The 27,458-nt window shown below is 40.6% G+C and overlaps 1 protein-coding gene across 4 annotated transcripts in view; it reads left to right on the top strand.

The window, feature by feature from the left end:
* The first annotated feature begins 231 nt into the window (after window positions 1-231).
* Window positions 232-27,458, top strand: part of prdm16 (PR domain containing 16) — a 163,950-nt gene continuing 136,723 nt past the window's right edge. For all 4 annotated transcript variants that reach the window (XM_060880748.1, XM_060880749.1, XM_060880752.1 and 1 more), the window contains exon 1: window positions 232-413. In XM_060880748.1, the coding sequence (XP_060736731.1) occupies window positions 377-413 (37 nt within the window). In that variant the 5' untranslated portion in view covers window positions 232-376. The remainder of the gene's footprint in view (window positions 414-27,458) is intronic.

Raw genomic sequence — 27,458 nt, forward strand, 5'->3', positions numbered from 1 at the left:
TGTGTGTGTGTGTGTGTGTGTGTGTGTGTGTGTGTGTGTGTGTGTGTGTGTGTGTGTGTGTGTGTGTGTGTGTGTGTGTGTGTGTGTGTGTGTGTGTGTATGTGTGTGTGTGTGTTGGAGGGGCGAGATGGTGCGGAGCGAGGGAGGAGGAGGAGGAGGGAAAGAGATAAGTGATCTGAAGGAGAGACGATAGGACAAAAAAAAGTGATGATGATGAATACATTGGAAAGTTTTTTTGGCCCCAACGACGGTGTCAGATTGAATGGCCTGTGCGCATGTGCGAAGGTGTCCGAACTGACAATGCTCGTGAGATGAAGATAGTGCTGCTGCCGCTTCTGAGCTCAAGGAGGACGAGAGGAATCCGCAAGCCGACGAGATGAGATCCAAGGCGAGGGCGAGAAAACTGGCCAAAAGTAGGTGCCTTCTTTCCCTTCTTTTCGCGTCTTTCTCCTTTTCCGGCCGCTCGCGTCTCCGAACTCTTCGCTCAGATCACCAATGTGTCATTTTCATTGATTAGTTCCTGATGAGAGACCGTCTTTGTTTGCTTACATTTCATTTCTTTTCCTTTTCTCCAATGGCACTTCAATCGAGCTTTAATGCCCAAAGTCCTCGTGCACGGTCCCTTTTTTTGCGATTTACGTGAGAAGTTGGAGATGTGCTGGCCCACACGCTTTAAACTTACAGATAAGAAGAAGAGCATCGCGCTGTTACAATCACACTCTTTCGTTTTCACCACGTCGCGCAAAAAAAAAAAGTTAGCGAAAACTTGTCGAAAGGAATAGTTCACTTTTTTTTATTGAGTCTTGTGAAATAATATTCCTGGCTTCTGAAATAGTGGGCGCTCGCGCACTGCGCATGGTCATGGCGACCCCAGCACTCAGGAAACACTCTCTCCCGGACAAGTGGATACGATAGACAGTAGTGAATTCGTAACAAAATGGCTAGATGCTTTCGTGGACTCAGCTCGAAACCAGCTTTACTTTCTAGAAGATGTCGCATGACTTGTTTACATTACAACCAGCACATCGCTTTGCTCCGGTTTCTACCTTCATGTGGAAATACAGAGCGATCAATAATGTATGTCGGGAAACAAAATAATCTGCACTTTTTTGGACTGTATGGCAAAAGGGAAGTGTGCAATCCGCATCTGGACGGTTTTTGTGTATTGTTAGCCTAAAGTGATCATGCTAGGCGTTTCTTATTTCCCAACTAAATTATTTTGTGGAATTATCGAGGTTGGAAATGTTTCTAAGTTGTAATATCTTGCATGCTGTCTGGGTTTTTGCATGAAGCAATTTATTCATATTTTAATGTGCCTTTCAATTTAGGACTTGGCCAAGGAATGCACTTTTTGGTCATTTTGTAGTTTTGCACACCTCATATATATTATAGTGACTGGGAAAAATTGCAGTTGTGTATTTCAACAGTATCTCGTGGATTGTTGCCGTTGTAGTCCTACAGCTCAATAGCGTTAATATAGAAGTGATTTTTACAATGAATTGTTTGGCGCTAATTTAGTGCAATTAACATAAATATTGTACCAGATCTTAAAAATAAGTGAGTACCCTAATTACGCACGATTACGTTTTTATTTAATTATTATTATTTTTTAAATATTTTTTTTTATTTTATTTTTTTTGGCAATTGTTTGCAATGTGATCATCGATATATTACTGCAGTAAATGTTTTTTAACGAGTCTGAATTTACAAAAATGTGTTTAAATTAAATTCAATTAATTTTGTTTAACTTTTTTTGTTTCATAAATCAATTGCATCACATGGTATTTTTCTACCTTTCGATTTTTGTATAACTTCTAATAGTTTCTAATTTATTCCAATCTCTTGACCATGGGTGGTGTTATAACTCACAATTAACGTTATGTAATTTTTGACTTGATTACTTGTTGAGGAACATTGTTCAGGTCTCATCCTACACAAAAATATTTAGAAAGTTAAATCAACTTAAATTGTCAGCACCTGAATTTAAGTCATTTTAAGCTTTAGGCCTTGTAGCTTATATGACTTTCGCCCTGTTTATACATTTTAAAGCTAAGGAAGGTAAAGTGAGACAGATATTCTAAGCTTTTCCGTGTCTTTGCTCACACACACACCACACACACACACACACACACACACACACACACACACACACACACACACACACACACACACACACACCTGTGAGTGATTTTGAACATTTCCTTTAGCTCCTCATCTTTCTGTCCTTTTCTTCATCGTCTCGATGCATCGCTGAAGTCAGTTTCTAAGACTGAAAGCCCGAAGGCCTGTGCGTCATTTCTCCCGGTGTTACTCCACATTTTCAGGCTCTGTACACGAAAAGCTCAGGAACACATCAGCTGGACTCGACACACTCAGTCAAAAAGGTTCCCACCAAAAATGTCATCTGTCCAATGTGGCCTATAATAACTCATGGACATACGTAAGAACTCATGTACATGATGTATCGGCAATGTAACTGCAACCAAGCAGCCGAGTGAAACGGCGTTTACATGGTCACACAACGGATTGGATCATTTATATACGATATAAATATTATTTATAAGGTGTAAGGATAAAAATAAAACGGTAACTTATTTATTGTGAAATGTTTTAATTGTAATATAATCTTTTTTAACAAAGTATATAAAAAAGAGTATATAATAATAATTTATTATTATTATTATTAACTACTATTATTATTAATAGTAATAAAAATACTAGTTAATAAAAATAATAGTAAATAATAATAATAATAATAATAATAATAATAATAATAATAATAATAATAATGCACCTAATTTAAATGATTATTTTAAATAGTAATAGTAAAAGTAATAACGAATGAAAATGATGATGATTTTTCACAGGCGGATTAAACGCATGTTAATTACAAATGAATCCTGAAATTATCTGATTTCATTAAAGCTTGATTTTGGTTACACGGGACACGGCAATCTAGAATTTTTATAGTCTTTCATGAAGATTAAATACATTTTTTGCGGCTTAAATGAAACGAATTAAATGTCCGTTGCAGTTTTCGGCTCTCAAGACCTTCACGAACAGTCAGTTAACCTACAGGAACAACAGCGTCCTAAAGGCGCAGTGTGAACTCGGGCTACGTCCCAAACCGCATACTGCTGCACTGAGTAGTGTTTCAAAATATCACTCCACCTGTAGTAACTATACACACTTACATTAACAACTTTTTGGAGTATTAGTTAACGTCGCTGTGCATTAATACAGAAGGATTTACGCACAGGAAAAAAACTCCAACACTTTCTAATATTAGAATTAGAAGTTTATAGATGTATACTTTCTCAATAGAAAATATCATTTCATTCCAATACATCAATTTAGCTTAATAACATGCAAAGACTTCTCTAGGGATTGTTTCTATTCTATTCTTTTCTTTATTTTTGCAACAAAAATCAATAGACGTTTCAGTGTATATGCATATTAACATTCCAATCTAAATAAATAAATAAATAAATAAATAAATAAAAAAAATCAACAACCTGTAAGAATGAATAAAAATAGTCTGATAAAATAGTTTAATGAAATGATTAAGGGTAGCTGTGAATGAATCACAAATTAGTGCAACCCGGTTAAAATCCCCGAAGAGCAGTCATCTGCATGACAGTTTCCTGCAGCGCCTTGTATGAAATCATCGATATGGATTGGCAGGGTTGGATTGTGCAGACTCTAATGGGTTATAGATATCCAGTATACCAAGGTGTTTTGTAATAAAGTGCTGAGTATAGCAGAAAAAGAGGCATTTTTCCTTGGAGAATTTTAGCTGGTACTATGCAGCATGAACTATATATATATATATATATATATATATATATATATATATATATATATATATATATATATATATATATATACACTTTAAAGTGTTAAAGTGCCTTGCGTTCCCAAAAGTCAGGGTGATCGCATATTGAGTATTTTGACTTATATTAAATCCTCCTGTTTTCTATTACCACAATCAGTGAGCACATGTCCAGGAAAGCACAGAAGGCTGGCAGACACATGTAAAGCGAGGGTTGCATTAAGTAGCCTGCAGGAATCCACCTTATTGAAGCACACTGCCTAATTCCTTGTGAGCTCAAAAGCATTGTCGAGTCATTACTTATTATTTTTTTTTAATCAGACATTTTAGGTCTAACATAGCTGTTTTCATTTTGATGCCCTCTTTGAAGACAAAAATATGGATCACAAATCACAAGGTTCTTGTGCAGGCTATGATGTTTTGACAGATGTAATAAAATGAAGCCACAACACTATAAAATTGTGATGGGAACCGTGTGCACGGTCTGCAATAAGGCTTAGGCCTTCACTACAAACCAGTAGATTTACACAATCACAATGGCTGACGTTTAGAATTTTATGGTCACGGAGGTCGGATTCATACAATCTGATTTTTTGTTTTGCAGACTAATGGTGTATAAATGATTAGGAGCAGTATACACTCTCTGCACATAATCTGTGGGCTGGAGGTTTGTCTTTGATAAGAAGATATTGTGAAAAGCCAATCGAAGTGGCACTTATGTGTGACTGGTCAGAAAGGTGATAAACTGGCCTAATGAATGTCTGCGTGTGCGTTGGGGGTGGAGTTGCTCGTGAGTGTGCATTCGTGACTGCAAGCCAATGAAAATGACTTCCATGTCCACAGGTGTGTGTTAGTTTGCCCTAACAATGAGGCATTGATTCACATTAAGCACAATGAGGCTAATTTGAATTTGATGGAATTTGGTTTTCATACTGCATTCAGAACACACATTCTCTTGTGTATGCACACACATGCACTTGCAGTAAGTTTTTTTTTTTTTTTTGGTTGAATTTGTGCTTAGTTAAGTCCAGTCTGGTCTGAGAGGGATAGAGGACAGGGTGCTACCCAGGCGGTGCAAACTGGCACTCTGCTTTGAGATCCGGCCCACCTGAGCTCTACTCACCTTTAAAAGCACTCTGTGGTTCCTGGAGGGTGAAGCAGCACAAACCTGGCCCTGGCCTTGTTAGTCACTCTCCACTCATTACTGCTACACTTTCTTTTTTTCTCTTGTCTGGCTTATGGCACCTTTTTATGACATCACATAGAGCTCAGGTGGAGGTGTTTTTTTTCTTTCTTTTTTCTGTGTACCACATACGCAGACAGTGGGACTGCAGTACATCATTTTCTCTCCTTCTCTAAATCCAATAGGTGCAATTCCTTACTGGGGCAGTGTTTTGGCAGGTATACGCACATGCCTTAAAGATGACTTAAATGTCTTGCTGCATTTATCCTCCAAACGCAACAGTCTTTATTTGCTCTTTTACTTGTAATTATTTATTCGTTTTGAAGAAACAGACGTATATGGTGTGCAGCAGAGCAGGGCGCCGAATGCAGCCGAGTCAACACAGCCATTACAAAACAGCCATGTCTGAGCACAAGAGGAGCTTATCATGTTACAACCTACTCTGTCTGCTGCTCCTCAGCCATGGAAGTGGGACAGACTTGACATTTTTTTCCCCCAAACGTGCTCCAGGAATAGCTTTCTCTTTCTTTATGCAACTTTGGTTTATAGTTCTTAAAATATGTTTAGGTATATTTAAAAAAAAAACAAGTGAGAATTTTGTACTTGAGCTAAAGCAATTATTAACAATTTTACATTGTTAAACTATAAGTAATTAATAATTACAAAAATAATTTTAGTAAAAATCTCTAATTTAAAAAAACTATTAGCAATGAAAATATAAGAAAATATTTAAGAATAATTATAAAATATAATAATTATTATAGTATATATACACATAATAATTATATATATATATATATATATATATATATATATATATATATATATATATATATATATATATATATTATTTGAAACATACATTATGAATAAATAACTTAAACACATATATAATAATACATTATGAATAGATAACTTAAACATTAATATACTTTTTTATTTTTTCATCTAAAATCTGTGATGTTCTGCATGTACTCTACAGTTGGCTATATAAACATGCAGAAAAACAAAATAAACTTTCCCTACAATCTATGCATCATAAATGAGGACATCTTTTTACTTAATCATACTGAACATTAAATTGCCTAAAGATATTTTTGAAAACAAGATTTTGAAAGCTGATACGCTGCTTTTTTAAAGTCATTTTTATGCATTGTTTAGTGGATTTGCTTTTGTTTGTGAAATGCTTTAAGTGAATGTTAAAGTTTCCAGAGTTTGTTTTTAGAGATTTTTTGTTGGCATGTGATGACATACACTGAACATTCGATGTGTGTTATGCTTGCCTGTTTTTATGTCTATACACCTTTACACAATTTTAATTATAATGCTAATGATGAACAAATTAGAACATTTAGTTATGAACAAATTAGAACATTTGGGGGGAACATTTTATAAAAAAACATTTTTTTTATAAAAAAATTATATTTTTAATTATATTAAAAATATAATTTTTTTTTTCTCCCAAATTCCTGCATGTTATCAGACATCATCACTCCAAATATCCTTATAAATGATAAAATGCAAAAATAAATTCAAGCTTTTTAGTCTGGCACCAAGCTAATGTTGCCACTGACTGGCTGATAGATAGATAGCTCACCTGTTCACACCAGGGTGTGTTATTTACACCAATTAATGATATGAAGGATCCCGTAATCTGCAATATCTGTGTCTGCAGTTTCTGAACCTGATGCTAAAAGCCTACAATAAGCTGTTTGGATAGATGTCTGCCCTCCCAATATGGATATTGACCTCTTGCACTATGAGCTACTTTAGTCTCTAGCAGCAATTGACAGGGCTTTGATTTGTTTGTCTTTGGCCCTCCTCAGCCCACACCTCCTAGGACTCTTGAGATCTTGTGCTATCTGTTTCTCTCTCTCTCTCTCTCTCTCTCTCTCTCTCTCTCTCTCTCTCTCTCTCTCTCTCTCTCTTTTTGCACGATGTCCTTCCAGTAAATGCTTGCCAACTCGTAGTACGTAATAACAGTTGCCTTTCTTCTAGTGTCTGTACTGTACATTGCAAAATATAATTTAATTCACACTGCCTCTGTGTGTACATATTCATTCTAATAAGTTTAAAAAGAAAATTAGAAGTCCCAGATCAATAGTTCAAATGTCTGGAAGCAGAGATTATTGGCTGCATATTGAGACATAAACACTTTTCATGTTAGCATGAAGTTGCACTCATTTTTTTCATTTCCAAAAAGTAAAAGGAGAAGACCTGTCTATAGTATATCATGTTTTGGGTTGGCGTATAAATCCAAACCTTGATAAATGATAAATAACATATTAACAGATTTTTGTTACATGAGAATTTTTATTCTTATTTCCTGTTTATGTTCTGCACCCTGTTCTGTGCACGTTACAAATGTTTATGCATCATAGGAGCTCTTACCGAGTAGAAGGTTATTACTGCTGTTAGGTTTCTATGCTGTGATATACAGTAAAAGTCACTGACTTTGCATTTCTTAATCATTGATTAACAAAATTTTAAGAAAATCACTAATGAACCAATTGTGCATAATAATTAAAGCTTTATGGAATATTATACACGTTTTCACGTGTGAGGTCTTGATCTCTTATATAAATTCACCGCTTAGCATTTCTTCTTTAGGCTAAGCTAAATACACACAATATACACTGACACGTATCCAGTAAGATATTTTGCTACAATGTTCATGTACTGTGTTTTCTGTCTGATGGCTGTTTGCAAATTAAACTACAATATTATGCAAAAGCCCTGGTGCAGGTGTTTTGTATAATTACATGTAAATGATTCATTTATCTTTCACCAGTGTTACCATGTATTGAGCCATACATGCTTTGTGTATACTTCCTGCCACTCCCTTAATCTCTGATGTTCTACTGGTGAACTGATTTGGATTCATGGCATTAAATAGCTGAGCCACTTTTGTGTAAATTGGCACATTTTCTACAATACGAGAGGCGAGCGGTGATTTTGCTGTGTGGATATTTACTGCTTCTTATCATCCTGGTCATGGCCCATACACACATGCTCACACACAAGCACACGATACATGTTATACAGTAAATCCCCTGTTCTGAAATTCCCATACTGGTGGGTGAGTCAGTATCCTCCCTGTCCTGTTTGCTGTGTTCGGACAGACGGGACTTCTTCAGCCTTTGATGTTCCATCCTTTGGTGATAAGAAAGTGAATGCTGTTCCCAATAGAGCAGCTTCTCTAGACGGACGCGGTTCGCTGCGCTGCTTTAAAGTCCGACACAGATTACACGTTCAAAGGCCCCGACTTTTATGTTTATCTCTTTCACTCATCTTCTCTCCTCCATGTTGTGTCATTAGGAAAAGATGGGAACGCTTTGTCCCAGGATAGATTGAAATAATAATGTGTGTGTCTTTTAAAAAGGTTTTCTACTTCTGGAACTGTGATCAAGAGAGTGCCCATTAGTACCCAATAGTTCTCATTTATTATTATTGCCCAACAACAAAAAGAATGCATTATATTATATATATTTTTATCATTTTCATTTTTAACTCTATACAGCTTCTAGTTATTGATGCAAGAATCCACTGAAGTGCCAGTCAATATTGTTAGTGAAATGTTGAGAAGAGGCTTTTTAAGGGCTGTCAGCAAAACTTTTCAAGACGGCCTATTAACTCCAGCACCACGGTAATGATGTAGCGGCTCACGAAAATATTGAATTGCAACAACATCCCAAAGTGTAAATGTGCACCGGTGCGTGAACAGAGGCTTCTGAGTGATGGGCAACAAATGGTGACCTAAAGCCGGGAAAGGACCGAAAGCTCATATCACAACATTATATAGTGTTCCAAAATTGTACACCAGCACTGGTTGCTTTCTTGGAGGCCAACAGCACTATGATATTATATATAAAAATAGTACAGCACTCTCTGATAGCTAGGTGATGGTAAAAAGAATTACTTTGCTAAACTATGTTGTAAATAATACTGTAATTTGTAGGTCTGATGTATATCTGTAAGTGTGGTCGGCTTATTAGTTGTTAACTCATGATCATGTGTACAATAATAAATTTAGTATAGTAACTAGCTTAACTTGGTTTAATAAGGGAAACAGCACGCAGTCGTTGGTTTCCATGTGTGAAGATCGAGGGCATTAAGAGCTGCCATAAAACTTTGTGCTCACTGATATGTCCCTTCTCCTTTCTCTTAAGATTGTGACTGGTGGCATTAGCAAGAGAGGCCTGTTGAATTCTGGAAGTATCTGTAGGTTGGCTGTATGTCAGTAGCTGTCTACACACACACACACACACACACACACACACACACACACACACACACTGCTCTGTTTGCTCCCTTTCCTTCGTTTTTCTCTGTGAACTGCATGTTGGCATTTGTGCCTCTTTTCCGACTGCTGTCCACTTCTTTAATTCCTTTTCTTTATTGCTGTCTCCCCCCCCCCCCCCCCCTTATTTCTCTCACTCTTCCTCAGCTCTGGAAGCCTCGGCACAGGCCTTTGAAAGGATGCGGCAGCTTTGTCCACCCCAATAAAAGATACCATAGTTTCCCTTTTCCTTTCCTTTCTGTCCTCCCTGTGCGGCTCCTGTAGAAGTGCAAATTGTTACCCTCCGAGGAGCTATCCTCCTGCTTCAGAGGGTCCCAATCCGGCTTGCTAATTACGATGAAGATTCCGTCCTGACGAAAACGGCCACGATTCCCACAACCACCTGGCTTTCTTTTCTTGTCGGCTTTGATGGCAGACACCCCCGACACCCCTCAGTACCACCCCCACTCTTTCCCCTGTCCTCCCATACCTCACTTTTCTCTCCCTTGCTCATTAATAGGGGTTTTGAATTGCTTTCTGACCCTGACAAACTGCTCTTGTTGAAAAGGAGATGAGAAGAGGATGGGGGGAGGGTGAAGGAATGGAAATGAGGAGGAGTGACAGAGAGAGGGACACAGAGAGTGAGAGAGAGAGAGGACAGGAGGGGTGGATGAGGGTGGAGGCGGGAACTCAGAGGGCAGGGGGTTCTGGTCATATGGTGTCTTTGTGAAAGTATGTAGCAGAAGTTCGTTATCATTATTTCAGTCCTTCCAAGGAACATCCACCTCCTGACCTTGAAAAGAGTGGACATGAAAAGAGTGCTGGAAGAAAAAAAAACATGGTTACTAGAACACCAACACCCGAACATCACCAAATTCTAACTGTACGTGATCGTCAGAAGTGACACAGTGGCAGAAAACTGTAAACTGCTTTGTATTATTTCTCAGACCCTCTATTATTACTTATTGTCATCGCCATCGCCATCGTTGTCGACAGGGTAACCATTTTGATCCACACCTCAGGTTACTGTCTATTATAAGTGTCACTGCTTGGATTTTCTTTATGTATTCCTGTTTCCTTGCACCTCCTAAAATCATGCTAGTAATTTAAGACTATACTAAATTGCCCCTATCTGTAAGTGAGCATGTGAAGGTGTGTGCATGTTGCCCTGCAGTGAACCGCCATTCAACCTAGGATGTAATCCCACTTAGTGCCTAGCGGTCCTGGGATAGGCTCCAGATACACAGTGATCCTGATCGGGATAAGGTTTTTACTATAGACAAACAGAACTGCATACATGCCATGGTTTATTTTCTTTGGTATACATGTCCCATGCCAGAAAAAACTGGCATGTCCCCTTGCACCCAGACAACTTGACAGTCCTCTATCCTATACTATAAAGCTTGGCGGTGTTGTTTGTATAGGAAAGACGGCAGCTCTCTTCCATTCATGTTTAGTTGCCCAGGTTAACATGATACACCATACAGGGTACATGATTTAGATAAATATATACAAATGAAATTGGTACACCGTATAATAAAGCTTCTCATGTATCCTGTTCGGTGTTATATCTTTTTTAGATGTAGCAGAACCCTACCATTTAGCTACTCTTAATACACTCCAGCAATCCAGAGCAAGAGATAGAGGGAGAGAGGGAACATAACTCTAAGTGCAAAACAAATTGCTCTGTTATAAACTTGGACTCTCTGACATTATCAGCTGGGACATCCCCAGAGGAGAGCCTTATGCAAGATTAGCATCCTCTCAAAGGGCAAAGGATGTACTGTACTGACTAGATGCCTCAGCCCTCGTCCACTTTCAAGATAATCATTAACTTCTACTTACACAGACACTCACCTGGCTGCTGCCAAACGCAACACTGTTTGTCTTGTACAGAGAGAACACATGACACAACAGGAAGTGCTTGTGCATTTACAAACCCTTCCTGGTCACCTGGATTAGCTGCAGTTGGGCCAAGAACACACAGCATACGTTGTCTAATGGGATTTGTTTGGTCATTAAAAAATACATCAGGGGTTTTTTATAATAGTGCTTAGACAGGACTAATAATAAATGTGTAATATTAACATAATTATACAGCCATCCATTTAGATTAGGAAAGTGGACTCGATCACACTTTCTCTTTCATCCCTCAAGGAAACTTTGACTTGAGTGTCACACACAAACAAGACGAGTACTCAGTGACTTTTGCTCCCTCCCTCTCTCTCTCTCTCTCTCTCTCTCTCTCTCTCTTTCTCTCTCTCCAAGTTAAGCCACATCCTCCAGCTGAACCTAAAATGAAGATCCGGTTTCTGCGTTGTGTTTTACGAGCGGTCAGAATGCCAGCCTGTGCGGCTTTTCGTCCGCTCCTGAGTTGACCATTCGCAAATGTCTCTGAGGTTTTCTTGAAAATGTCAATTAAAGTTTTTAATTGGGGCCAAGTTATTTAAAACAAATGTTTTCCTTCTGAAGACAGCTCTGTCAGTTTTTGGACACAGGACACTGCAGTTGCATTTAATGGGACAGAAGCTCTTTGGTATGCAGCATACTTCAGTGTGTGACCACTTTAAAACTTTCATTAGCCTAAACTCATGCATTTGATGTATCACACGTTAACATGTGCAGAACAGTGGAAAAAGAACTAGAACATTTGGATTTGTCTGTTTTAGTTGTCAGATGAGTAAAAAAATATATTGCTGATAACTCAAGTAAAAAAAAAAAAAACAGCTTGACATGTTACCAAGAAACCAGGAAGTCATCTGTCTCCCATGGTGAAAACGTCTTCCTACAGAACACGTCATCACGACAACATTTTTCTTTGTTAAATAACAACACTGTTCTAAATCTGCTTCTTATTAGTATTAGATTATGTAAATTATTTGTGTCCATCATACAAATCCCTTTGTTCGTTGTTACTATAGAAACAACAATAACGTTATAGAAAGTGAATTTGGATATAAAGACGTTCTCTTCAGTCGGTACTACGATCAGAGCTGATTCATGTATTCATTCATTCATTTTCTACCGCTTATCTGAACTACCTCGGGTCACGGGGAGCCTGTGCCAACCCATCGCAGGGCACACACACACTCTCATTCACTCACGCAATCACACACTACGGACAATTTTCCAGAGATGCCAATCAACCTACCATGCATGTCTTTGGACCGGGGGAGGAAACCGGAGTACCGGGAGAAAACCCCCGAGTCACGGGGAGAACATGCAAACTCCACACACACAAGGCGGAGGCGGGAATCAAACCACCAACCCTGGAGGTGTGAGGCGAACGTGCTAAACACTAAGCCACCGTGCCCCCCGATCAGAGCTGATGATATAGAAAATCAATCAACCCCTCTCACTAATCAGAACCAAGAATTCTACAGCAGTGAACAGAATTTAGAGAACTATCCGAAAGGCGTTGAGCAGTTATAAAATATTTGTTTTATTGTGACATCAGAGACCTAACACCACTTATAGTAATTGGTTTTAGCTGAGTGTAGGTCGACACATTATGGTCGCATGTTCCTCTTACTGTGCCACCTGAGATCATTTAGCAACCTTTTGTTTGTTATTCTTCTCTGTTTGACTGACATATTTGGAATGGCAAGAGGTCATAGGGCTTTGGATACGCATTGGTTTAGGGCCCACAGGTTGCCCTCCTCCTTTACTGCATCAGTAGTGGGGATTAAGAGCAGATATATGTTTGACAGATTCATTTCCCTGATGAACCGAGGTTTGGTTAACCGAATGTCCATCTGTATCGGATATCTAAATGTTTAGCAGTTTGGTGAAATAAGAAATGGGAAAAAATGGAAAAGACTGTAGATGAAATGCGCACCAACTAACGTTCTTACATCTTATAAGATGTAAGAGATATAACAAATATCGAGGTCAAATCTTTCAGAAGCCATGCATCAATGCATCGGTCTGGGAATTTATTTAATTTCATATTTTAAGGAATAATATTGTACAGACAGAGGTTTGTCCTTAGGGAGACTTTGTTTGTCTCTATTATGGGTGTGTTTATTCATGAAGCAGTCAAGGTGTAACATCCTACAATATTTAAATGACTGTCAGTTGCTGCTTTATGAAGTGCTCCGTGTCTCAAGTAGCCAAAAAACACTAATGCGCTGAAAAGATAGCATTCTCTCCATCTTCACAGCGTGCACGTCAGCACCCGGCTCTTTAATTAAAACAAGTCAGCGGATTCTCCTGCTTTCTTTTGACACCTCTGTGTTTATCTACCGGAACCAGACTCAGGGCAAGACCTGTGCAAAAAAAAGAAGAGTTTTGTTTTAAGAGACTTGCCTTTGATGCCCCGTTTCTCCTGCAAATGAAAAAAACAACAAAAAAAAAAGACCTGCTGCCACATCTGACTCGAGTTTGCTGAAATAACAGCAAATGTTTGTCTTGTATTGTATGGCATGCTGTTTGAGAAGCAATAAAGCCCTCCTTCCAGTGCCTAAAGCGCCTCTTAATAAAATACTCAAGAATAACTCCTTTACCTTAATCACGACCATGGATTAAATAGCTTGCGGCGGGAAATTAAGAGCAGACCCCCACGGCCTTCTCCGTGTCTTTCAATGAACTTTTATGTGGCTGTTTTATCACAGTGTCATCTTTATTCAATTGATATAAGCAACGCCATCAGATCTTTGTCACCAGGTCAATCAGGAGGGGCTACAAATGCTACAAACCTGCTCGTTGACTAATAAGAGTCCTGCTGGTAAAAGGTCAAGGGTGTGTGTGCATGCTAGGGTGAGTTTAAGAGCGTGAGTGGGGTTGTGTGTCAGTCTGCATGTGACACGGTGGAACACGAGATGCGTTTATAGTAGCAACAAAAGCCTAGGAACTAAACTAGCAGCTTTGGCTGCGTAATCAAAAATCCATGGTAACGCACCAGAAAAAAATGGAACCTAATGCTCAATTCCTAAAAAAAAAAAAAAAAAAAATACACTGAACTTAATACTTCCTGTCAGCCTACAAAGCTGTAGCGGATTTTAAGAAGCGTGCGTTCTCTGAGAAGAGTTCTCTGTCTCACACACATCCAAATGTCACAACTTTGATTTGCAGGAATTTCATTTTACTCTCTCATGCATCTTCATTTAAAGCTGCAGAACTTCAACATAGGCTTCTGAAAGGTCTGAAAAATATATAGAAGAGGATCTTAGATCTTAGAGGAGCACAGAGCAAGACGTCGTGTGTGTAAATTGGACCTTCAGTGTGTGTGTTCGTTGTCTGTATGAGTTTGTGTTGAGATTTTCTTTTCTTGTTTTTCTCAGCTGTACAGGAAAACAATTTTTACTTTTGAAAGCAGAGTGTTGAGATATGGACGTGTGTCCATGTGCGCCGTGGTGTGCTCGAGTTGACGATCTTGTGTAGTGGTGCGACTGTGTGTTTACATGATGAAAGCACATAAATAAATCTGTTTTTATTGGCAGTGAGCATCCTTCCTTAAGTCAAATGTTTTACTGGGGAGAGAGAGAAAGCACAAATACAACCTGTTTATTTTCAGGCCTACAGGTGTCTGCTAACGGATTAACGGTTTAAAATGACTAGCCCGCGTCTCGCCAAGCAACTGCCCACTGATGCAAAGGTAGTAGCGTGCGTCCGTGCGTCTGTTTTCCCCCTTAATACCTAAAGAGATGTCTCTTTTTGTAAAAAAAAAAAATAAATAAAAAAATCGATCAAAAATAATCGATTATCTTTCATAGTTTCATAATAGCCACGAATTTGTTGCAAATCAAGAGCGCTTCCTGACTTGGGACGATTTCAAATATTTTTGTTTGATCATCGTTTCCAACCAAATAATCTGTTTTCGATCAGAAACAGCATCGGACAAAACGTGTAGTGTGCTTTCTTTTTTTTGCAAATGCCATAAATCATAATTCCTAAATGTTGTTTTAGTAAACACCTGTGCTTCACTGGAAAGTACAGCACATATCACGAGCAGGCAGGATAGCATAGTTTTAGCTCGGGATGAGCTCATCGTTCTGCAGGCACACCACAACTGTGCACTGTTACCTGTCATTCTGATAATTTCACTGCATGTACGACACAGCTAAGGGAAATCTTCATGTTGCCCCATGGCCTCCACTGTCAGCTCTGACGTACTCAAGCCTCGCAACAACCACATAGTAACAGCTATCTGCACGCAAGGAGGCCATTCATTTAAAGTGACCTTGTCAACTTCCTTAGTCAAGAATCAGTCACAAGATTTGTGTCGTATTTTTTTTTCCCCTCAAAATTTTTTTTTTTCCTGATGTGGCTGCAAAGCCTGATTCAATTATGGCGTGGAGGCCTGTCCTTAGATGTGGGGTCCGTTTCCAATCGAACCAGGAGGTCATGCTTTGTGTTTCCCAATGTCATGACAGACTCGCTGAACAGTTCTTGGAGGAGCCGAGGGTCCACAACTGGTTTTGTTTCACCGTTTTGGTTATGTGAGTTTAGCCACCCCCCTTCCTTAAATTGGATTCCCAATCAGGTTAGTGTCCGATAGCGTCCAGGGTCTCCGGTAAGGCTTTGAAGTGCAGGAACTCTGTCTGCCTGCCTCCGGCTGGAGCGCCTTATCTGTTGCACTAGGGGACTATTGTTTCAATCAGCCAGACATTGTTAATTACCCTTTTCATTGGAATAAGAAGTAGGTAGAGACAAATCCAATTTGGCTGCACTTACGTTTGACCTCGGACACCGCCCTCGGGTCCTCATTTTGTGTCAGTCTTATATTACGTGGCTTCTGGAAAGTTCCTCCAAGTTGAAAAAAAGTTGTCTTATAAAACTCAGATTGTGTGGAACCAAACTGTAAGTCAATGCAGTGTGAATGCATACTGTGAGATATCATAATAAACATTCGGTTCTCTGTACGACAGCATCCGATATAGCTCGCACCAGCCAAGAAAAATGGGGCTTTAAGCAACAAAGACATAGTGAATGGGCTGCAATGTGTTTACAGTTGATCCAACAGAATTGGGAGGGGTTAAAAAGGGGGTGCCCAAGGGACAGAGAGTCCATCTGAAAGGGGCTATTCTTCCTTCTTTGAGTACATCAGCTTGTACAGCTGTTGAAGCAGTGCGAGCAATTATCGCCCGTTTACCACTGTTGACTTAGGAGCGCTTCTTCTGGACATCTTTGGAACATTTTTTTTTTTTCTCCCTAGGGTTTGTTTCTAGGAGATTCAACCTTCCTTGGAAGTGGATTAAGTGTTTGTGGTTTATCTGTTTTGATAACATCTGGCTAAAATGGGTCACGCATGCGCCACCTTACACAAATAGGATGAATGGAGACATCACGGTGCATAATTCATGTCCATACCGAGGGGCTTTTATATGTCTGCGAACCAAACAATCTGTCTTGTGTAAAGTTTGGACAGAAACACATTCCGTCTTTGCCTCAGTGTGTAAACTTATAATAGACTCGTGTTGTGCCATCATAAATAATCAAATCACAAGCAGAAGAATCTGATGCAGTTGAAAGCTACAGCTTCAGTTAACCACCCACTGACTCCAGAAAGTGACAAATATTTGTACCACATCTTTACTAGCCATAATAGCAATATTAATCACCGTATGCCGTATACTTTGTATAACGGAAAGCAGTTTTAATTTAAAAGTTAAAAGTCTTTAGTATCACAGAATCTCCAATGTTATAATTAGTATGCAATGGATCATTTCCCACTAAACTGTAATGTTTTGATGACTCTGAGTGTATGGGCTATTTTGTCATGTGCAGGGTGGTTGTGTGTGTGTACGGTGTGATCGGTTTCTTTCTTGAGTTACTCCATCAGGGACAATGTGTGGGTGGAAGTAATGGTTCTATAAGGGTGGCAGAAGGGCAAAAAGACATTTCCCCCGTGTGTGTGTGTGTGTGTGTGTGTGTCCACATGCATGCATGTCTGCTTGCCTCTGGCGTCCTGCACAACTCTCACCCAAATTAAACCTCAGCAGGTCACTGGCCAGTGTTTACCCACCTCTCTTTCTCTTACTCTTGCTTTACTCCACTTTGTTTCCCGCTGCCTGAAGAAAATGTTCATTTTTGTGGCTTAGTTTGGCTTTGGTAACCTACTAAATTACAGAATCCAACCACTGACTTTTGAATCCAGTAAATACAGCCCTGTGTTTTTTAAAATTCTTATCTTCTATCTACACTAACACTTTTTTTTGGTCTCTTTCTTGATGTTAATATTATAGTTTTGCTACAAGTCCCTTCTGGTTTTAATGGCATTCCTCTCAGTAATGTAGGCGGACAGTTTGACTTGACATCCATGTGGGGGCATATGGCTCATTTGAGTTTGGTGGATGCAAGCAAAAGAATAAACAAAGAATTGCCATTCAGGTTCCAGGTCATTTTTGGCCCATGAAAAAAACCCATTTCCCAGTCAGTCCAAATAGCCCCACTTTACTCCTGTCCAGAGGACGCTTGCAATAGAGATGCCTATCTGATCGGAGCTCTGAAATGAAACATGTCATAGCAAATTATGACCATGTTTTTTGAATTACTTAGCCAAGCCAAGTATAGTCAGGGAAAGTGTGTGTGTGTGTGTGTGTGCGTGTGTGCCTGCGTGTGTGTGTGTGTGTGTGTGTGTGTGCGTGTGTGTGTGTGCCTGTGTGTGTGTGCGTGTGTTCGTGTGTGTAAGAGAAAGAGAGAGATTCGGTGTTTTCACTGGAACAAATAATATCACCATGGCTGACTCATGGCCTGTGCAAATGAGGAATGATGAGCAGAAGCCCAAGTCATTCCTTTCAGGCTATGTTTGGAGCATCATTTACTGAAACTGGCCCGGGCCTCAGCGCAATAATAACCACATCCTCCAAGCATCTTCAGCGCGGCCTTGTTTTTATAGCTGGGAAAAGGGACGGGCGAGGGCTCGTTAAGGCACAGACTATTTCGGATGGAGAAAGGGGTGCAGCAAGAGGGAGCAGTGCCACGAAAATAGTCATCCTGATAAAAACGGCGCGAGAGTTCTCCAAACCCGTTCCGCCGCAGTAAGACGGCGACTAGGCCAAGTGAAATGCAGAGTACTCGCAAGCGGCCAAAAACGAGAGGGAAAAAAAAACGAAGGAACAACCGAAGACATGGAAAAATAGCTCTGAAGGAGATGTGTAGATGTACAGGGGCTGAGAAGAAAAGTTATGAACAACCAGTTGTTTTTTTTTTTTTGCTGTTTCCTGCTCTCTTTTGGACGTCATGTCACTCATCCAAACCATTTTGCACTCAGTCATGTTCAGGTTCCTACACCAAAATAAGCCAAATTTGAAATTCTGTGGCATATGACTGAGTGCCAAGAGAAAGAGGGAAGATAGATGGATGGACTCCGACAGAGTGGAAGAGTGAGGAGGAGGGGTGGTTGGAAGTAGAAGAGTGGGGGAGCATGGCTGGGGGTCATTGTTATCAAAGCTGGTAATAGGTTCTTGACCCTTTCTCTTAGAAGGCATTTTCTGAGCACCGGGGGTGAATAGATTGGAAGGGGTGCGATTTGTGGTGAGACACCAGCAGGTATGAATGTGGGCAGGGATTTCCTGCAGGAACAATGCAAGAGCATTTCTTGTTCTCCATCACATGTAGTTCTCAGTTAAATTCCATTCACCTGGCCACAGGCACTGAATACTGGCTCGAAGAAGGTTAATCCCTAAAGACGATACCATACGATATGATTAATTAATTTTAAATGAGGTTTTGTAGACTAAAACCATGAGACGAAAACTACCATGTGTTATAAGATCCAGTATTGCTGGGAAACTGTTATCTGTTACCATTTAAGCATCAACTTATATAGCGTACGACCTGTCAGCTGAGAAGCCGCAGCCAAGCTTAGAGACAAATATTTAGATTCTAAAATCACTGGGACTCGTCTCTTTTTGCAGCTACAAGTTTGCAGCGAGAGTGCTGTGGGTCTCTGTCCAGCCTCGTGGTCAGGAGGCATCCACGTCCCAGGCTAAGATACCCATCTGGGGTTTGTCATCTTAGACATCTGCCTGTGTCTTTTCCCTTCTTTCTGTAATTAGAGGAATATTTATTTTCCCTCACTCCCAGCATGGGAATACACTACATCATGTGGGTTGGCTTTTCAGAGCAATACAAAAATACTCGGCTGTAGAAGTGCAGGGTTTGTTATTTTAAAATTGTTGGATTGACTGACAGAGGTATGGGAGATTCAGTATGATTTGAATGCGGAGAACTTACATTTGAGTGCTGAGGATTATGAACATGTGTGTTTAAATATACAAAAACAACAGCTCGTGTTTACTCAACGTTACCTTCGCTATGAATCTAAAGCACCGTCCTTTTTGAACCAAGCCAAAATATGTCGTCTATATCTCTCATACATGCTCACGTAAAAGACATTGATCGATATTGCTCGATAGCTGACATCATACGTATTTTCCCCCATTAAGCATATTGTCCATCACCTTATTGGCAAGTCCAGATTTGAGATATATGCCAGGATGCCGGGGATAAATCAAAATGTAAATGGAATAGAGTTGATTTGCTTTGGCATTTGAGATGCTCAGCTCAGCAAAGGCTATGATTGGCACTCAGTTGGTGATAACAGAGAGACCTTTTTGGAAAAAAAAGATCCAGAAGCATTGCACCTTGCTATTGCATTCACTCTCGTTTTTAAAAGAAGCACACGCAGGTATTTATCTGGCTTAGTGGATGTTTTCAGCATCGTGAATTTGGTCTAAGAGGCCCTAAGATTTCTCTCTCATCATGTGCTCTTCTATATTTTCAAATCCTCTGTGGATTTCTGCTTTCCTAATTTCTCTTCTGATTCACTTGATTTCTTACCTGTCTCTCTCTCTCTCTCTCTCTCTCTCTCTCTCTGTCTCTCTCTCTGTGTGTTTCTATGATAGCGTTTCCTAACCTCACCCAGCATCTACATGTTTAAGGCCATGAATGAACTTGGCACACAAAACTACTTCTTTCTTCCTCATTCTCATCCTCTTTTTCTTGCTCCCCTCCGCCATCCCTCTCTCTTTCTCTTTCCGTCCTGGTCCGCCTTTGCCATTCTCTGCACAAATGCGGACGATTCACTGAAAATGAGAGATAATGGCCAGCATCCAATCGGTCCGTGCTAATCAGCGTGCATCGTGGGAAAAGCCCAGGACGAGGGGTGAAAAACACACCATTGTCTGGAGGAGATTAAAGTCCCCGAAAAGCCTGCATTGTCTGTGGAGGGGATAAATCTTCCTGCTGTCACTCAAAGCTGAATTAAATTCTCCTTCGTTTCTAAAAGGGGCTTATCTCTGCTCAATAGCTTGTTGCACTACAAGCAGAAAGGAATGTATTGGGTGAACTTGTGTTGCTGACACCTTATGAAGAACAAAAAAAGGGACCTAAGGACCAAAAAAGAAGAAGAAAAGCAAAGTGCTGTCGAGCTCAGGGTCTGAAAGAGGATGTGCTTTTGGGTAGATTGGGATCATGATAGCTCAGGGGAAATAAGGGGGAAAATGCAGAGGGCATTTGATTGACTGTGGTCAAGATTTAGTGAGAGCGAGATAGTGAGATAAAGAGAGAGAGAGAGAGAGAGAGAGAGAGAGAGAGATAGAGAAGAATATTCATGCCCTTCTATTTCTGCATTGATTCATTTCCCCTAGCCCAATCCTGCTGGTGCCAAGGGGCTCTTGGAAGCACGTTGTGGGCCGGAAAAGGGATCTGTCCCTGGCACGGTTGGCCTCAACGTGGTGGCAACGTTTGAAAAGCTCTCGGCCGCATCATTTTATCTGTCCTCCAGCAAGCGGCCCTCGCCAAATGCTGCTCCCTCACACGGACCTCTTTATCCTCTCTCCAGCAGGGCGGCCATGCCAAATACTGATCCTTCACACCAGAGCCTTGGACGGACCCTTATGTACCTTGCACATTTAAAACAGCCCTGTAAAAGACTGCAAGAAAAAAACATAGGAAGAAAGGAAGAAAGGAAGAAAGGAGGAGATATAAAAAAGGAACTTCTGCAGACACTGCTTCAAACATTGGTGTCCCATTTTTCTTTAGGCCTTTTTTGTGTCCTGACGAAGAGTGGAAGGGAAAAGATATTGATGATACATACAACAAAAAAGACCAAAGAAAGAAATAAAAAGGGAACGCGAGTAAGTTAGAGACCAAGGAGGAAAAAAAACAAGCCTATTCTTCACCCCCTGCTGTCTGGTTCCTAAACAGGATTTTCCGCTTGCCGTTTGGGCAATTCAGTGTTGTTGTTTATGCCCGCTTTTAATTCCACCCTTTCACAATCACTGGGCTGTGTTCGCGCGAACTTTGCTCTGGGCAGCCTAAACTTGGCTCCTTAACAAGCAGGCTTACACCTGCTTACAGGATTAAATTAATTAGCACGAAACAGAGATCCGAGGACTGGGAAGGAGGAGGGAATAAGCACAATGAACCAACAAAGCCATTGTTACCCAGCCATGGTATCCTCCAGAGCAGATCCATGGCGTGTTGTTGTTTTTTTTAAAGTGATAACGGAAGTTGGACAAAAAAAAAAAAAGAAAAAAAAAGTGGACTGATTTGTTTGGGTGTATGAGCTCTAGAGGACAGAGGGGATGATCACCGTGGACTCACACACTGATGTGTGTGCTATGTGTAAAGAAAAAAAAAAAAAGATACTTTTCTGTGTTTTGTCATATGGAAATAATATATTGGCATTTTTGAACGACATTTAAATTAATATTGTTTCCGCAGAGTTTATGTTCATTGGAAAATGTTTAATACGAATTTCTATTCCTATAATTGAATTGTTATAGAAATATGCGAATGCTTCTTTAAGTAAGAGGGAAAAAATGTAATAGTGTTAAACTACAATGGCATTTATTTGTATCAAGGAATAACTAGGGGATATTCAGTAAATGCCTTCCTAAAGTATTAATTATCTCAGTGACTGTGAAGCATTAAAACATTGTTTTTGGACATTTAGAGGTTTATTTAGTAGAATTATTTTTACATTTCTTTCTTTTTAAGCTAGCCAAGTCCCGTTGGTAAGCATGTACCCACATCTGTACCCTCCTCCATATGGTGAAGGCTCTTTTATTTACTCTTTGACAAAGAGGTCAGAGGGATGGTAACATAATGGAGGACAGGATAGGCAGTTCCACCTCCGTAATTGGTTGCAGATGTAGAGACCATGCCCTTGTCATGTCTTTAGTCACAACCTTGACATTCGCTTAGGCCTCCAGTGACTGGGGCAGATGTGAGGTATAAACTCAAACGTGTGCGGTTATTTAGATCTGGTTATTGAGTTCTCTGTAAGGCTTTGCGGGTTATGGTGACCATTTTTATTGTTTAAGAATTTATAATCGTCTCTATAAGCACTTTGGGTCCTTTGTTGTTCAGCCAGGCCAGGTTACAGCCAAGGTTATTCACTAGAGTTTTAGGGTCATTTGATTCTCACGACTGCATATCCCTTTTACTTAGATATAGGCTGTTTGTGTTAGACAGAGACATAGAGAAGGAGAAAGAGAGACAGAAGCAGAGACAGACAAACTCAGTGATACTGAGACAGATCACTTGAGAAGGATGTGACACGGAGCCACTTGACCCGTACAGATAACCACGTTGTTGTCAGCATCTGCCTCCATCAGCTGATCTTATACTGTACCAGTTTTCTTTTTTTCCAGTAATGGCTACAGGTAGGTATTAAAGGGACAGTATAAGCATTGTATGACTACAAACACAATACAGTGATGTAATTTTTTTCTGGATCGGCCCTTCGTTTTAATAATTTGTGAGAAACTCTATCCTCAAGCAGCACACTTACAGTAACACCCACTACTTAGGTGTTACGTTGCAAGGCCGCATTTATATCAAAGAGATTTATAGCTTATGGCTGTTTAATGTAATGGCCGACATCATTTATTGAACTTACAATTTATATCAGCATGAGGTAATAACTTTCACTTATAACCAAATTATTATGACACATCTTAATTTACATGTGTTGAGGTTGAGGAACAATGAATCAGGACACTGTAGGTTGTGGTCAGTGGCGGTGCAATCACAAATAGTGCATCGCTATACACGGAATAGCTAGCTAGACCTGGCAGCGCTGCTTTTCACATCTGCTGGAATCTTTCATATGGAGGAGCCACCTTTATAGGGCACTTTATTTAGTTATGAAAGAGGTAGGGATCTTTTGATCAAAATGTTGCTTTTCTGTTCAGGAATGAAAATAGGGTACGTATGGCCTGTAAACTGCCAGACATGTTTGCTGTTTGCCAAGGTTATGGTCAAGCTGTGTGTGTGTGTGTTTGTGTGTGTGTTATTATTTGTGTGAATATGGGCAGCTGTGAGGCACTCTGGCCTTCAACATCATGGCAGCTGTCACCTGTCTGCTGTCACCTAGGTGGCTTACACACACACACACACACACACACACACACACACACACACACACACACACACACACACACACACAGAGGGTTAATGGCCCCTTGTTAGAGATGGACCTGTGTATTAACTCTGTAAAAAAGCTATAGAAACGTGAATCTTAATGTTAACCATGCTAATGCATTTGACATGCCTTTCTTACCGATATCATCATGATGTATGATGGGCAGCCATGCTCATGGCAGAGGAAGTGTTAACTCAACTGGAACGGTTTTTGTCCTTCAAAAGGAGGAGAAGAAAAAAGGAAGGGGGAGTGAGAGAACACGGCTAACAGGACTAGTCACGGCAGCCTTGATCCTGTCAGGTATTCACACCATTGTCAGTCCATATAACGGCCAGCCGTCCGTCCGTCATCCCCGCGGTCAGACGCCTAATCTGCCCTTTGAATGCGTGCTCTGGAAAAAAGCAGCCCCGGCGACACGCCGATTCTCCATTCACTCTCCCCTGCCGAATGCAATCACTGGACAACCCCGCAATAACGCTCTCCCCCGCCCGACCTTCCTTTGAAAAACAAAATAAAGGTGGTGGCCTCGTCATGCTTAGTCCCGCCAAGATAAATCATGCACTCCAAATTAACTCCCATTCAAAGGGACAGGGGGAGAACAAGGCGTCCGCACATGGCCGAAGCACTCCGAAGGCACTATGGCGCGACACGATAAATGTCAAGGCGGGTTCTGATTAAAATCTTATCGAGGCAGGAAGTTAATGGAAAAGAGTTAATAAGAAAAAAGCAGTGATGGGTTCTGCCGTACATCCACGCATGAGGCCCCTCTTAAATTGGCCTCACTCAGGTACTCACCATTCTTCTCCAGCTCAAAGAAGTGACATATCAAAAAAAAAAAAAAAAAATTCCTTCCCAATCCCCTAAGTGCCTGGATTGCAAAGAAGACAAAACCCAGATTAAGTATTGGACAGGTGATCTTCAGTGTCTTGATTTTTTTAGTACTTAATTCAAGATAACTGTCAATATTGCACACAACAATCAATTGACCACGATGACATATTTTTGTCTATGATTTAGGATATGCTAGTATAAAAGCTGACTTTACACTGTCTGGAGTGTTTCTCTGCTAGAAAAGGTTCCTAGCAGAACTGTTTTTTTGAAGCTAGGAATCTATGAATAGTATAATAAATATGGATTATTAAAAGAACAAGTGAAAGAACCAGTTTGTGTGAGGGAGAGGGTGATCAAATGAGTAAACATATTTGTCCAGCTTCTGTAGTGCTTAGAGTAATATCGGTAAAAAGTCACCGTTCCTGGTGGGAAAAGCCAGTAGATAAGCAAAAGGTGCGTTATACTCCTAGAACGTTTGATCTGTTTTAAGCACGTTGATTATTTTATCAAATTCCCCCCACAAAAAAATGCCCAGAATCATAGGCTGGGAAGCCTAGTCTGAAATTAACATCAAGTGCTGCTTATAACATACCCACATGTATAGGAACACTTCCCTGTGTGTTAGGCATCTATTCGAACAAGCTACCACCTGTCTGATCACTCCTCCACCTCCTTCACCTCCACCTCCTCCTCCTTGTCCTCTCCTGTCTCCAGTGCTAAAGAAAAGGGGGATGTCCTGCGCTGTTGTTCAGCGCTGCTTTGCTCGAGCAGAGGAACGTGCAGGTAGAACAAACACAGTGATCTGCTGTACAAACAGAGGAGGACAGGAGCAAGTGATGAATGATGGGAGTGGTGCAGCCGGCAAATAAGCAACCCGGGGGAAATCAGAGGAATTTGGCTCCTCAGAGAGAGCGAGAGAGAGAGAGAGAGATATAGAGAAACACTAGCTCACTAAAACGATCAAGATCAGAATCTGTTCTTTTATATGTGTATAAGGATGACATAATTTGTGTAACTATACAATCTCCAGGGAGGAAAAAAAAATGGCTCTGTCATATGAGCGCTGTAACAACAGTAAAGATTCATCAGGTCTTTTACATACTTGACGTATCAGTATGTGAAAAGGTGATTTTGAAGTCATTTTCAGGCACTTAAACCTGGTCATATGGATGGTAAGCCAGTCAAGGAACATATAAAAAGTGTGGTGAGATGTTTCAGTCACCATAAGGGATATGCTCTGCTATATCAGTGTGTTTGTGTGTGAAGTCGTGAGTGCGTGTATCTATCTAGGCACCCAAGCTCGCATTGTGTTGTGTGAGCACAGTGACACAGTTTGGCTGTGGAGTCTTTGACAGAAGTGAATTAATTGGGCCCCCTTGGATCATTTGTCTTTATTGCAGAGGCTAATTGGAAAAGAAGCAGGTGTTAATGGAGAAAGCCGGGCGGCTGTAGACCGAATCTCAAACACGGTGCTTGTAATGGAGCTCTCTGAGTGAACTTAACCATGTTTTAATTAGATTTCGCTCCGAAATGAAACCACACATTTCTCCTTTCCACCCTCTTAGGTGAAGTGAATAGCCTAGAGAAAGACACGAAAAGAGAGTGAGTTGGTGGGGGGGGGAGCAAGAGGGACAGAGAGGGAGAGAATGACAAGGGCAAGCAAATTTACAAAACCATATTGTCTCTGTAATAGGGTTTCGTTTAGCCAATTGGGACTCCCCTCCTACTCACATACATATGCACAATGGAGGTGAAACTTGAGAGGCTCCCATGCTGTTTACAGTACATGGCCAAAGCTGGAGTTGACACCATGCTCCGTAGTCCTTCTCACATGTGCAAATAATTTAAGTCTTGAGCCCCGTCAACACACTTTTGAACATGTTCACTGTGCATGTCCATCTGACGCTGGTGCTTAGTTTGTTTACGAACACTGGGCCGATAAGGCGGCGCGTTGCTAGGAGCCAAACGGAACGGTGTCTGGATGTGGGAAATCCGGACGGGCCCGGCTAGCACGCTGGCTTCGTTAGCTCTCGGCAGCCTAGTTCATCGCTAAGTGATGTCAGCAAGTTTTAATGGAGGCCACATTTTCCCAATTATACCACGGAGGGATGTGAGCTGAAATGAGCACAGGCTGTTTTGATGTGGTGTTTACTCGTTGAAGAGTTGTGTGTGTGTATGTTTGTGTGTGGTCTCGGTACTGCTTGGCCTTCTGCCACTGGCTAACCTTAAGCATTCAGGTATGCGTGTTCTACACGACGGACGTAAAGGAAAGTGTTGCACTTATTGCGCATGTTAGCAAATCAAACGAAATGTGCATTAGCTCGGTCTTGCAGACGTAAACTTGGATCTTGCATAGATTGTGTAAAATAATACATCTGATCCAGAATTCAGTCACGAAAAGCATCACCCTGCTTGTCAAACAAACGGGTTTTAAAATAAACAGAGTGCATGCAAAGATCTAATTCGTTCTATATAATGTTTCCTCTGCCCACATTCACCAAAAAATTTACATTTGTCTCCCCGTCGGTGTTAGGGCACTTACAGTGCACGGGAGGGCTTTTTTTCTCCTGGAGCATCTCCCCCCTCCACAACCCCTGTTCTAGTGTCCCTGGCTCTTACTGCCAGTGGGTGTGGAGCAGATCTATAAAGCAGCAGGACTGAGCTCTCTCATTACTGTCACTGCCGGCTTTATGGGGCCTCAAACTGCAGCCGCTGCCAAAGGCACATAAACGCAGAGCTAGCAGCTCAAACGTCAGCCTCGTAGGATTTGGGATGCAAATAAAACAAACAAACAAGCAAACAATACTGCATGCGCCCAGTCCGGAAAGTATATCTTCAGGTGATTCAACACATCACATTTTCCATTTCACCATGCCCTTTGAGAGATTATAATAGCCTTGCAGGATTTTCTTGTACGTAGTTGGTTACCAAGTATTGGCTTCTGTGTTGATAAACA

The sequence above is a fragment of the Tachysurus vachellii genome, chromosome 11, assembly GCF_030014155.1.
Source record: "Tachysurus vachellii isolate PV-2020 chromosome 11, HZAU_Pvac_v1, whole genome shotgun sequence".
Classification (NCBI taxonomy): domain Eukaryota; kingdom Metazoa; phylum Chordata; class Actinopteri; order Siluriformes; family Bagridae; genus Tachysurus; species Tachysurus vachellii.